General features: G+C 40.5%; 2 protein-coding genes and 1 long non-coding RNA gene across 3 annotated transcripts; all 3 read right to left on the bottom strand.

The window, feature by feature from the left end:
- Positions 1–385: 385 nt before the first annotated feature.
- On the bottom strand, positions 386–3,059 carry LOC130139375 (uncharacterized). Its single transcript, XR_008817590.1, has 3 exons — positions 2,575–3,059; positions 1,752–2,007; positions 386–1,061 (listed from the first exon to the last, which is right to left on the bottom strand). It is a non-coding gene; the product is annotated as an uncharacterized LOC130139375 (long non-coding RNA).
- Positions 3,060–4,188: 1,129 nt separating this feature from the next.
- LOC115689300 (rho GDP-dissociation inhibitor 1-like) lies at positions 4,189–6,746 on the bottom strand. The gene is made up of 5 exons (XM_030615303.2): positions 5,924–6,746; positions 5,736–5,802; positions 5,136–5,354; positions 4,911–5,035; positions 4,189–4,408 (listed from the first exon to the last, which is right to left on the bottom strand). The coding sequence occupies exons 1-5, from the start codon at positions 6,203–6,205 to the stop codon at positions 4,340–4,342; spliced, it is 762 nt and encodes a 253-aa protein (XP_030471163.1). The 5' UTR covers positions 6,206–6,746; the 3' UTR covers positions 4,189–4,339.
- Positions 6,747–10,108: 3,362 nt separating this feature from the next.
- LOC115689301 (uncharacterized) lies at positions 10,109–13,553 on the bottom strand. Its single transcript, XM_030615304.2, has 3 exons — positions 12,960–13,553; positions 10,885–11,106; positions 10,109–10,785 (listed from the first exon to the last, which is right to left on the bottom strand). Exons 1-3 carry the CDS (start codon positions 13,122–13,124, stop codon positions 10,567–10,569), a joined length of 606 nt encoding a protein of 201 aa, XP_030471164.2. The 5' UTR covers positions 13,125–13,553; the 3' UTR covers positions 10,109–10,566.
- Positions 13,554–14,341: the final 788 nt, after the last annotated feature.

The raw sequence follows: 14,341 nt of genomic DNA, 5'->3' as shown, positions 1-14,341 counted from the left end.
CTTTAAGTTTGATCAACATCAATGCGACCCGATTAATTAACCATGCGGTACATCAGGATCCCCGCGAACACGCTTTACGGTAAAAGTTTTTTCTGGCACGGTTTTGGTTGCGCGGTATATATCGTCCTTGAATTAGCAGCGTGGTCTCAGCCTCTCAGCATCAAACTTCTTTGGAGAGGAACATGGTGTTGTTCTCCATAAAGTGCTATCGACAAATGTGAAGATCAAAATTAGGAAGGAGAAAAATCACGCTTAACTTGTTCTTGCGAATCGCGGCCAACCTGTGATAATGCAGAATAGCAAGCATTTACTGTGTTATTAGCTTCAGCTTCAACATCCACTATCTTAAGATGGACATTTTGGTTGAAACAAATTTTATTTCGTGCCACGGGCGTAGTACTTTCGCGGCCTCCATCTCGCTCTTGCCCTTCTCCAAGCAAATAAGAGTCTAGACAAGGTAGAATTCGCATGCCAAATAGCGATCAGAAGCAATGTAAAACCATCAACATGTGTCCGTTGGAATGATAGGGGATATCAGAAAGCACATGATTGGTAGTGCTGCTCTCACTTTGAAGTACCGAGTTCTGATTGCTAAGTCTTGAGAAGCCACGGCATGAACTTTGCTGGATAGGGGTCTGTTCGAAACATTTCGCGGGTTTGCATGACATAACTTCCTGTAGAAACTTGCGAGGATGTATGTTTATGGCCACAGCGAATCAGCTATACAAGTCAATCCTCACGACATTCAGATCTGCCCTTTGATTGGTACAGTTTAACATAGCACCATCTCAAGCCGGGTGACACTGCTAATCTACCATAAGCACCTGGCGATCGGCCGTGTCATGATACTGGCAGTCCTTGGGCTTCCCAGCAACACTTCCTCTCTTTCAATCGCCATCTTCATGATCTCCTCGTCATAATTTGGTTATCTTGTGATCAAACTTTTGGCAAGCTTGTACCGAGTGGTGAAGGGGATGATTGAGGAAGCACTCTTGCCCTCTTTGAATCTAGACAAGCCACTCGTCTTCTGCCACTTCTCCTTCTCTTTCTATGACTATCAACTGTTACACGTCTACAGTACGAAATTAGAAAGGAACGAACTTCACCAGAAGCAACTTAAACCCTGTACACATTTGGGCAATTCAGGGCAAAGTAAGGTAAAGTTCAAGAACATTGATTCTTGAAGGCTCAGCATTAATCAGGTCATGATGATATAGAGCCCATCTTAGTTTTTCTTTCCCTCAGAATAATCAGATTAGTTAATGCGATTGTTGGAGATGGATCCAGAGCCTCCAACTATACTTTGGCCATTACTTTAGCTACCATTGGCATAAGAGCACGTTCTGGTACTACGTATGATCAAACACAAATGCAAGTTTGTCTCAGTTCATCACGTTGTGCCGCAAAAGGTTACTGCATGAATCTAATTCTTATGAGCACGAGACATTACAATTTAGGACTTATGGATCATGTTGGTTCCGATGTATTATTGGCCTCACACGAAGCAGATTCATGCACTAAGACTTTTTGCGGGATATCTCAATTCAAAAAAACTCCCGTTTTCGTACAAGTGATATATCTCAAATGATAGATATCCTGTAGTTAAGCAAATAGTTGTTCTTTATAATCACATAATAAGCGTACTTATGAGTTCAGTCAAATCATTAAGCTACTGGAGCAACAAATCTTCAGAAACAATGAGATCATGCAATGGAGAAAATTGGCAAAAATGAAGAGAGCTGTTTATTTACCTTGCATTTCATTAAATTCTTTGAGAGCAACTCCTGAAAACAAGCATTTAACTACACATAACTTCCCACCAACCATGAAAAGGTGTTGATTTTTTCTTGAAAATTGGATTGCTTTCAGAAAGTGGAGCCTTTACCTTTAGCCAGCAATACAAACTTTTGCTCTATAGGCTTTGTACATTCATGTAAGCTTTATATAGTCCCAGGAATGAATGTCCCCCCTGAGAAGAAGTATCCAAGATGTGCAACTGCAGATGGACTGATAAAATGGACTGTGCAGTCAAGTTTCTGAAAGTTCTCGGAAGCTGATTAATTGAGTATATTTCAGTTGTTTGTGATATAACTTTGGTGGTTATGGGCAGGATGAGTTTGTAAACACTTAAAAGACACAGGAAAATCTTCCCTTATTCAAGTAAGGGAAAATGAACAGAGACTTGTTCCATTTAAAATACATATTCTCCAATTGCCACAAGAAGTCGGGTTCGCCGAAAAACTCGTTTTTTTAATCCTTGTCTATCGAATTGGTCCTTGTTCGTGCATTGAATTTAGCTAGATACAATCTATTGACAGCATCAATCATACTCGACCGCAAATTCATGTCGATCGTGCCACATGAAAACTTCTAGTTTACAACAGTATATCTGGTTATTCCTTAAGTAAAACAGATGGTCCTGCTCAGTTACCATGTTTAATAAGCATACTGCCATTCTTCTTTAGCAAGGCCCACATGGCTTCTATGACCAGTTACAATGATAAGTTGCTTAAGCTACTCAAAAACACTTAGGTGGTGCTTTGCGGAATATGAGAGATAGGAAAAGCATTTTACCTCTGATGAGTCAAGGCTTTAAAGCAATTCTTTGTTCTAATCCCACTTGATAGCAAAATTTATGCCATCTGAACCAGTTTTCATCTACCAGATTGACTTGTCTGTAATCTCCAATTCCAGGATACATCACACCATCCAGGTCTAGGCTCGAGGCTGTGAAAGGAGCTCCGCTTCATCAAACCTGAAACCCGATACTTCTTGAAGCGCGAAGCCGCAATCGCGCCACAACAGTAGGATCATCATTCGAAAGCAGTTCATCGGACAAAAACTTGACAGTGCACCAACCATGGGTCCAAAATTGTTGACTTTTTTTGCATGGAATCTACCTTTCTTTCCTCGTCAAATGGGATTTTATTTTGGGAAGTGGAGCCAGGAACAAGCAATAGGGTACTTTTGTTTTGCTTTGTTTGGCTCTGCATACTCATGAAAAAGCATATGCTTATGCGCATGATTGCTTTGAGTGAATTTATAGTCCCTCCTGCCACTGCAAATCACATTTTACCCCCCAAGTTTTTCGCATTGTTGCAAATTGCCTCATGAATTTTTGTAATTTACCCCCGGAATTATAATCTAATTGCACCATGTCCCATGGCATTGACTCCGGCCAAATTTTGTTTGGAGTTTCGACCGTGTGACTAATTAGAGAGGGTAAATTTATTATAGAAGTATACACCTTAAAATAGTAAAAGAATATTTTAAAAATATTTTATATGCGAGAACATGTGACTAAAGTTCCGACGAGAATTTGACTAGAGTCAACGCTAAATGCACATTGATATATCTGAATATATTTTTGAGTAGTCCATACATATTTTTTAACATATGTAACTGATATATGACCAATTTACCTTCCATAACTAATCACATGTGATTAGATACGTGAGAAAAATTTTGGCCGGAGTCAACGTCATTTTCAAAAAGTCAAGGGCAGATTGCAAAATTTAAATGTCAAAGGGCTAACTTGCCATAATTCCGAAATGGGCTCTCTAAAGTTCTCATAAGTTCATCCGAGAGTTGCAGAGTCTAGATCCCATGCAAACAGAGCTCTCTAAAGTTCTCATAAGCTCAACAAAAGCCTTCTGTTTCTGATTTTTCAATGATTTGTCTGGGTGATTTGCAGTATTTGCATGCTGAAGAATAATACATCCCCCCAACTAAATTGGGTGGGCAAAAGCAATTCTCATCCCCATCAACATCTCATTCTCAACTATTCATAATGAACATGATAATGCCAGGCCGAGTCATCATTAGGAAAAGAAAAAGAGAAGCAGTGGGAAGAGGACCACCTTAAAAGACTAACCGAATGATTATGATGTACAAAACGCTAGAGGGGTCTCACCCCAAGTGAATTGAGAGATAATTTTGCAGCTTCAAAGTTGAAGAAAACAAGATGGGAGATGTCTAATTTGTGCACCGCTTCTTCCTTCACTCGCATAAAGAATCAACTGTCTGGCTCGAGTTTGCAAATTGAGAAAACTATAGTCCAGCACGTAATGCGATTAGGAGAACGGAGGAGAGATAGAAGAACATTCAGATGAACCCGACTCAATTTTTTCACAAAAGAACTACTACAAAATGATGTGCAGGTTCTAAATTCTACTCGTTTGAACCGCCTTTCCGATGCAAATCCTCCCTTTATTGCTTAAAGTGACACATCCTACAACCAGAAATAGATTACACAAACTGAATTTTACCAGTCTCAAACTCGAAACACAAGCAACATCGGTGCAAATAAAGCTGGAGAGAACAAAAACTCTTCTTCTAACTACCAATCTTTCCGGATATCGAAGGTGTAGTTGATCTCCAAGTAGCACTTGTTGTCATCGTCAACAAACTGGAGAGGAAAGAAAGAGGAAAGTTGACAAGGAAAACAAAGATAAAACTTTATCAGATTTCAAATCAGAAAATTTTAAAAAAAGACAAGGAGGCCCACACATTTGAAATTCGATGCTGCTTATTATGCAAAAGCAGATGGCGCAACACCATCATCTGCTTATATTATTTACACTAACTTGACCAGACAATCCGTCCAAATCCAGAAGGAAAGCGACAAAAATATAGGGAAGTTTTCAAATTCTCTACCTGCTGAAGTAAAGTTCAGTTCTTATACAATCTGGATTAGTGCAAGTTTTTGCTGAAGACTCTACCATGAAAGATTTCGTAGGGTCCCCACATTTCAGAAGCAACAACTAAAATGCATCCACATGTTTTGAAAATGAGGATCGAGTGACAAATACCTAAATAAAGCCTCTACATAATGGCTGATTATTCCTTTTGCAGTGAGGCATCAAAGGGAGAAAAGAAAGGCCAGAGCACACTTATCAGGCCAAACTAACCTTGCTCCGAGCCGAGTATGATCCTCTAGCGAAAATTCCAGACGGTGTTGTCTCTTCGGGCATCTCATGTGTGTAAGGCTCTGACTGTGGACTGAATGTTCCAAGCATCTCCTTTGTGCTGTCCACTGCAAAAACAAGACAGAAAGAAAGAAATCTATTTAAAGAGAACGGTTTCGAGTATTAAAAAGAAAAAGAGGGCAATGGAAATTGGAAAAGCGTAATTACCTCTGACACCGGTCTTCCATACAGTATTAGTGTACTTGAGACCGGAGACAATGTTGTTGGTGACCTGAAATGTGAATTTGAGGCTATAGCGACTACCTTCTTTCAACGTAAACCACAAGCCTTTCGGCTTTCCATTCTCCGGAACCGAAAGGACTATGTCAGATCTCCCAGGAGATACAATTGCAAGGTTCAGGATCTTGACATCCGGTTCCAGAGTTTCTACATTGCATACAAGAGAGGAAAAAGCAGCTTTATTTTTAGCGCATTGCGCACACAAATGTGCATGAAGCAATTGAACTTGATGGGGGGAAACCTAAGAACAAATTGCAGAAACTTGAATCTCAAGATTTAATATTAAAGTTTAACCGCGAATAGAAAACGGGCAAATTACTGCACTGTGGAAACCATTCAAGATGCACAAAGACCACAGAAGCATCAATATGAGGGACAAAACTATTTCGTAAATGGGGGACTAGGAAAGGGGAAATTTTTGGGAAGAAGTAGAGAAGAGAACCAAAAAAACTAAGAGAAATTGGGCTAATTATGTGGCATAGATGAGAATTTGAACGTTAAACAAAAGAAAGCTGCCTCAGGAATTACCTCCAACAGAATTCATATCCACACTTCCCAGGAGCTGTTCCTTCCATCTCCTCAAGCTCTCATCATCCTACACACAAGATAAAGGAAATCCGAAAGACCGAAATAATCATACCGACAAAGAATGCAGAGCATCCCACAATTCAAATAAAAAGGGGCAATATAGAAATGGAGAATGCAGATTGTCAAACCTTATCCTTCTCAAATTGTTCTTTGAGAGTGTACTGAGGACCCAACTCAATCTTCCTCCCTTCATCATCTTCCTCATCCTCAGTGGCACAAATGGAGCTCTCGCTTGCCGATCTGTGAATCTTCCCCTCGGGTTCCCCATCAGCATTCTCTTCAATCTTGGGCGTCTTTGCTCTGTCGTCCGCACCGACGTCGGCTTTCTCTCCGCTCTCATTGCTCTTCTTCTCATCACGCTCATGTCCCATGGTTGCGGAACTCGAGGTCGCTCCAACGGCCAAGGACATCAATTCAGCTCATCAACCGCAACAAGAAACACCAAATTTTTTTCCCCGTGGGCACGACCCGGCACCCTCCGTCACGCGCCTGACGATGCCTTTGAACTGGGGAGACAAAGATTCTCGAGCTTAAAGGAAACGCCAAGAGCAAGCCAAGGCTATGCCAGCCAGGGGGAGAATCCGCGGGAGGAGAGACAGGAAAGGACAGAAGCCCGATAAAAGATCAGGACGAAGATGAGATGAGAATGTAAAGGCACAGCAGACGGACCCGAGGATCGAAAGAGGGAATCCCAGAAAGGCAAAGATACCAACAATCAAGAAACGATCAAGAAGGACACCCACGACGAGGCACCACCTTGGCAAACGGCAAGAGAACGCACCAAGAACGGTACGTGGAGAGAGAGAGGGAGAGAGAGAGAGAGAGGGAGAGAGAGAGAAAGGGAGGTGGGTTTGTTGAGGAGGAGAAGTTCAGGAACTGGTCATGTGGTGATCCGGAAAGGTGAAACAAGAAGAAGAGAACAGAGAGAGAGAGAGAGAGAGAGATAAGGGGAGATCGAGAAGGTGAGTTTGGGCAGGCACTAGGTTCCACGAAGACCAAAATACGAGGGGGGGAAGTTTGTTGTTTTTTTTTTTTCCGAACAGTTCGACACACACGAATCCACGCGTAAGGGGGGGGACAAGAAAAGGATCGCCCTTTGACCTCTTCCCTTCCCCCCTCGTATTGTTGGATTCTCTCGCCCCCGATCTGAACAATTGAATCCGAAATTACACACACAAGGTCTCTCTCTTTTTCTTTATGTTTTATTTTTCTCGGATAATGTTTCTTCCATGAATTTTTTTTTCCTCTTTTTTTTTTTCCTCATAGGTGAGGACGGAAAAATTTTATAGCGTGAGATCGAGCTATAAAGTACGGGATAGTGATACAAGCAGTCCATGAATTTTGGCCGAATATGTAACGCGGTTTCTGAAATTTAAAATGTGATTCTGAACTTTAGCATGATGTTCAATGTTGGTTCCTGAAATTTGAATTTGCTCGATGTGGTTCTTGGACTTTTGGTACGTATTCAATATAGTCCTTCAACTATATGGAATATTCGATGTACATGTCCAATATGTAATGTGGTTAATGAAATTTTAATTGTAGTTCTGAACTTTAGCTTAATGTTCAATATGGTCCCTGACCTTTGAATTTGTCCTATGTGGTCCTCGGACTATTGGTACGTATTCAATGTAATCCATGAACTATATGAAATGTTCAATATTATCATACCATTAATTCAAGATTAGGGACAAGTTTGAACATTTTTGTATAGCGTAGGGATTAAATTAAACATGTACCAAAAGTTCAGAAATCACATTGAATAAATTGAAAGTTCATGAACCACATAACATATTGTGCTAAAGTTCAGGGACCACATTACATATTGAGCCACAATTCAATGATCATTTGTGTCATTTTCCCAAAAAGTAAGAAACAAACAAAAAATGTTTTGCAAACAAAATTATGGAGTTATAAAACCATATAGTTGGACAGCGTTAGATTATTCTAGGGTATGTGTTGAAATATGCGTGGAAGAAAATAGAAAAATAAATTCAAGTGGATTGAGCAGAGCTTATTCAAAATGCAATAATTGACTTTAGGCACAAACTTCCAATCAAATACGTGGGTTCAATAATCTAAAATTCGCCGCCAATTTTCGTGAGGAATATTTATAGGAAGCGACGTAAAACTATGCTCTTAGCTCATTTATAAAAAAAAAAGAGTACTACAATTGCTATTTTATTTGGCTCAGTGTATATCAATTTAATTCACAATAAATACCATAATTTAATGCAGCTGTGATTCGAGTTAAGTAATAGGACCACAATACTGCTGTACATTCAGATGGGTCATGAAGGTTCGGAGGGGTCTCATTTGAATCGAACGCCATTCAAATTTTGATAGATCGATTTGAAGATCTACACAAAATTCAATGATTTAAAACATATTTTTCTAAAAAATGATTGGTTATATTATTTGAAATAATTAGCTGATAAAAGATGTTTTTATCATCGACAACAAATTTATGCTTAAACTTTTTTATGAACGATGAAAATACTTTTCGTTCATCACATTTTTGTAAGCGATACAAGCGATCATATTTAGAAGAAATGTTTTCCAAAAAACATACCAAATTATAATTATAATTTATGTAAATTCAATCATTCGTAAAATTTAAGCCTTGCATGGAGGGCGTCAATAGATTGAAATTGTTAAACAATAATCCGTGACAATAATTAAATTTTGATAGATCGATTTGAAGATCTACCCAAAATTCAATGTTTTAAAGAATATTTTTCTAAAAAATGATTGGTTATATTATTTGAAATAATTAGCTGATAAAAGATGTTTTTATCATTGACAGCAAATTTATGCTTAAACTTTTCTACGAACGATGAAAATACTTTTCGTCATTTTTGTAAGCGATACAAGCGATCATATTTAGGAAAAATGTTTTCGAAAAAACATACCAAATTATAATTATAATTTATGTAAATTCAATCATTCGTAAAATTTAAGCCTTGCATGGAGGGAGTCAATAGATTGAAATTGTTAAACAATAATCCGTGACAATAAGTGAATCGTTTGCGAGAAATGCTATTTTCACTAAGTCTAGATGACAAAATTGGCATTCTATAGGGTGGGCGTGGTCCCCCGTTATCGAGCCTTGAAGGCGACCCACTTCTTCAACTTTCTTTTTACGGTCTTATCTTTTTGCGATCTGTCGCATCACTTGGTAGAAGAACACGATTTGAACTTTGAGCCAGCTTGCATGGGTTACCAATATGGATTCATCAGGCAACGTTTTATAAGCAGCTGATCTCGCACTGGTCACCATAAATAGGCACAGTCGCCACCTATGTCAAAACCGAAGGACAGATGCAACAATGTCACCTTAAATTGAACAACTCGTCACAGATAAAAACAGCTCGATGAACGCGACGTATGCAACCAAACGGGCATCCCTCGACGTCCCAAATAAGGTCCATGCTTTACGTGCAAATTGACTCGCGATGGCGACGGCATCTTCTAGTTCCGGTCACGGGTCCGTGCCGAAAGCGTGTGTGAGCAAACGCTTTCCACAGTAGATAGACATGGCCGTATTCACTGGTATGAACGAGGTTTCACTAGATTGAACATAGGACTAGAAGTGCAAATTCACTTGCGATGGCGACGGCATTATCTAGTTCCGGTCACGGGTCCGTGCCGAAAGCGTGTGAGAGAACACTTTCCGCAGTAGATAGACATGGCCATATTCACAGGTGTGAACGAGGTTCCCTAGATTGAACATAGGACTAGAAAAGGCCATATGCATTTTCAAGATTAGAGGACCATCTGCACGCTACTGGTGATTGAAGTTCATTAGATTGAACATGGGACTACAAAAATCAGTCTGCAACTCTGCGTGTAACATAAAGCGTGACTCACCGGGCCACAATGTGGGCGATACCTCCGCGAACTCGGGATCTAGTATGAGAGTCTCTTAGACAAATGTACGCGACTTGTTCCATGCATCAGCCATCTCAAGTTTCCATTCTTCTGCACACTACAGAAATTTTGTAGTTTCCGAGTAAATTATTGAGCTACAATGAACTTTGTCGTGACGCATGTCCAATGCGCTTGTCTCACGCGATAGTCCTCGCAAAATCACGTGACTATTCCACAATCATACCGGTTACCAGACTGGATAAAATGTCCATGAGTAGTATGCTACACAAGTTGAAATATAACATAATGATAGGAGAACGTGATTAAAAAGAGAATCCACAGAACAGATCAGTACTATGCCTCAGTAGAAACTAAATTTAGTATGAACTGGCCACGAATAAGAAGTAAGAGAAGCAATTGAAGACAGTTCATAAGGAATCGAGTACATCGAAAAGATTTGGATTCTCTTATCATGAAGCTCAAACAATCTGTGTTTGCTGAAACTAGAAAAATCAAGCACAGGAGACTTCTCTTAAAATTAGAAAGACTTGCCAAAACAAAAATCAAGCAATTCAATTAACAATTTGAGCTTGTACCCGAGTATTACTATTCGAGAAAGTAGTTGCACTACCATGTCCAGTGCGCAGGTATCCAGTGATTTCATGGTGAGAAGGAAGAATAACAGGTCTTCATCGAAGAAGCCTTTCAAGGAACATGCGAAACACCCTTCGGTTTCCCTCCACCAAATTCGAATCCAACACGAATTCGAGAAAAAGCTACACAGCAGCTTTTTTCCACAATTTGAGGCCTTTGGATAAGCAAATCTATGACAAAATTATGGTGGGGTGAGAGCCATAGCAAAGAATCACAAGATCATTCTTCGTACAAGATGAAAAGAAAATCAAGCACTTCCCCATTTTCTCAATACTTCTTCTTTAGCAGAGACACGTCTACTATTTTCTTTCTTTGGTAACGCATCAAAATCAGCGGGACCACTTGGGGATAATCTCAAGATCTTTGTAGTAACAAAAGTTAACGCATTTCTCGTTCCTCGCAACGCAAACAGCAGCGGATTCAAGACCATTGCAAGCATGACCTCTCCTTTTGCAATAAAGAGAAACTGTGAAGGTAAATAAGAATGTCTCAGAGAGAGAGGACGAGAGTAATAATTATTGCACTATGAACCGAATATTGAGAACTTGCACAAAAAGCTGCTTACCATGAGAATGATACCTAAAACAGCCAAACTAGTCTGCTTTGCTTCTTGCCAGAAATTATCACCATTGGACCAACCAAATCTTCTGCCCCATCCAAACCAACCACCTCCACCAGCATCACCACCTCCTCCCACCTCTTCTCTCCTCTTGATCTCTTTATCCCATTTCTCAAACTCACTCTTCTTTCCCCCGAGTGCACTTTCTAAAGCTTTTCTAGCTTGTTCCTGCAACCAGCAATATGGTAATGCGCCATTTTGTCAAATATGGCATAAAATAAGCTGGAAGAAACCAAAGTAAATCACTGCAAGGATGTGATCAACCGAAAGGAGGATGTCTTGAATATTTGGGGAGAGCCGAACACGGTATATAATCACGAAGAGATTTGCAAAGAACATGACAGCAGAATACAAGGCAGAGCAAATTGAAATCAAATTCTCACATTCATGGCTGTGTCAAATGCTTAATATGGAGCCAAATTCGACTTATTACAACATCTCAAGGAACAGGTTACCATCTGTTTTCAGTTCTGTTCTGATGCTTTTGGAAAACTTGGAGATAGTTCATTTTGGCTACTCATTCAATATCAAGCAAATCTATATAAGAATGGATTTATCTACTTACATGCACTCTGCAGGTACCAACTCAAGTTAAGATATCCTAAGCATATTTAGAATATGCAACAATCTTTGATGAGCAAGATGCTTACATGCTCATTCCCTACTAGTTCGGGCCAAAAAGAAAAAGCCTAATTATGGGATGTCTAGTGATTTCATCTCTGATTCAACCATTTAAATATGTGGATATGTATACAGGAGCAATACTAATATGGCCAGAGACAGGCTCCCCTACTGCGCGGGAGTTTTTACACTTTTCATCTACATTTCATTTATGCCTTTAACATCACAAAACTTTTGCACCCTCTAAGATTGGAGCTACTGGAGACACCAGGGAGCTGGCAATATCATTCTAACCTGCCTAGTGAGCTTTAGCACTATTAATCAGGACCAAAGTTCTCAGGAAGATATCAGACATGATTCAGGCTGCCTATCCCCGTCCTTTTTCAAGCAACAAAAGCACCCTAGAAAAACCAATAGCAATGTGGAGTTTCTCATCTCTCCATACCATCCAATATGGTCGCTAGTCATCCTCTTTGAACAAAAGATTGCCATTTGGCCACCAGAAATTGCTTCATGACTATCTTCTGTAGCCATGGTGACTGGCTTTAACCCATGTCCAATGCAATGGAAAGTAAACTTGATACTAGATAATGTGGAAGAACATAGATCACTCGGGCACCTATCTGGTAAATGGAGTAAATTCATCAAAGCACTACTCCTTTAATATTGATGAATAATTAATGCACTGTTGTAGCCCACCATTCCCAAGTCAACTGCTTCAACTTGAGTCTGCATGAGACGATGCTGACAGGTTTCAGCTAGGAGAATCAGGTAATTGGATGAACCAAATGTGCAGAGGCAAAATTCACATAAGATGTTTTTATTACTGTACTTAACAGATCCCGGGCTCCGAATCTGAAAAATTAGCCAGTTAAATCCCACGACCAATATATGTACATAAGATTATGCACATTGGATTACCATCATCTACTATAAGGGTTCATTTTGGATAATGTATCTTGAAGAATTCAACTCAGAAAGGCCACCAGAAGAATTTCTCACACCAATTAAACTCGTTTGAATGAATGTTATTGCTTGTCCACTGCTCCTAATCAGTTTTGGAATCGAAAACCCATACTTTGCTCGATCATATCGACAGGGAGAAAGTAGCCAACCCAACCAAGGCTCTGGTGAAACAAATTGACCACTAGGCACAACCACTCCACTAAGCTCACTCAGGCAAAGCAGCGAACACTTGGTGCCCATAAAACTACGTTAATTTCTCAGAATTGCAAAGCACAGCGATGAAGCAAGCAACAATTCGGGTCGACATATAACTCAAGTTCCCGAATTTGTCCGCCAAAATCAAGCTCGCTCAATCCAGAGCATACCCGTTTCGCTCGCGAAGCAACAAGCTCACCGTGCGCAATGAGAGAAGTGAGCAAAGGAGCTTCTTTTACCTCTCTGCGATTGTCGGAGAAGAGGCAGGAGAACCTGCCGTTGCACCTGAGGCTCCGCCGAAGCGAAGCCCAGCGACGGAGGTCGCGAGGCCGAGTAGGAGGCGCGTCGGGGCGAGCCGAGGCCGAGTTCGGCCGGGGTAGGGCTAACTTGAGCACCTGCGCCATTGGGTCTTGCTCCTCCTCCTCCTCCTCCTCTTCTTCTGCTTCTTCCGCTGCTGCTGCTGCTGCTTTCCTTCACTTCACCAATCTGATTTCGCAGTGAATGTTGCGCGATAGCCCAATACCCATTGATGGGTATCGTCGTCTTCTTCTTCTTTCTTCTTCTTCCTTCTTCTTCTTCTGCTGCTGCCGCTGCTTTCCTTCGCTTCACCAGTCGGATTTCGCAGAGAATGCTGCCCCGTTAGCCCAATATCCATTGATGGGCTTTCGTCTTTCGGTGCCCCCATGCGACAGAGTGGGCTCGGACATCCTCGTAAACGTGTTCTTGTCGTCATAAAATCCATGCACATTGCTGTTCTGCTCAACTGTTTTTGGTTCGTAGTGTTTGCGTTTGCGTTTGCACGGTCGCATGATCTCGTCCGAACGAACATGGTTGCGAGGATTTACATGATTCGAGCCGAGTTGATGTTGATGGCTTCACCGATTGACGGCTAGAGACGAGGTAGGCTTTGAATGAGTTTTTCTACTGGGCCATGTTTATCGGTGAATCGCTACATAGTGATTAAGGAATAGACTTGTATGTATTGATTTAGCGCCCGAGGTAGTTTCAATTCTACACGTTAGTAAATACAAATAATTCCATATTTTGTTCACATGTAAACATTCGAATTTTGGCAGGTGATTTACCTGGTTGATGAGATTAGCAAGGCTATACCATGAATGTGAGATCTAATTGCGTAACCTCGGTCTCCCGTCATAAGAGAAAATGCTCGATAAATCCTCTAACTTCCCTTAATCTAGCAGAGAACTAGTGGAATTGATATGGTAGAGATAATAAGCAAAGTGGAATTTAGCAACAATGTTCAAATTAGTCGGTAATACCATCTCGAATGCCCATCCTGTCCATTGCCAAATGTGATTGCCTGAGCTGAGATGACATATGTCAATTCTCGGTTTCTCTCTCTAACGAAAAGAGATGAAAAAAAAAAGAAAGGGGAACTTTTGTAAAGACCAGTGAACTGTCTGGCATTGTTTATAGAGTTGGCTAATCCAACCTACCAAAAAAAGTGAGAGCTTCACCAAACCAGGCCACCATCCATCCATTGCAATCACTAGAAAAAAAAGATGCTCATGCTTCAACAGGAAACTTGCTCGTTGCTTTTCTCCATGTCACAAATGATGACAAGTGGTACAATAAGAGCACCAATGAGAACTGAATCCGT

The sequence above is a fragment of the Syzygium oleosum genome, unplaced genomic scaffold, assembly GCF_021117445.2.
Source record: "Syzygium oleosum isolate NSW1041296 unplaced genomic scaffold, Sole_v2.1 Sole_v2.11, whole genome shotgun sequence".
NCBI lineage: Eukaryota > Viridiplantae > Streptophyta > Magnoliopsida > Myrtales > Myrtaceae > Syzygium > Syzygium oleosum.
This window is presented reverse-complemented; position numbering and strand designations above follow the sequence as displayed.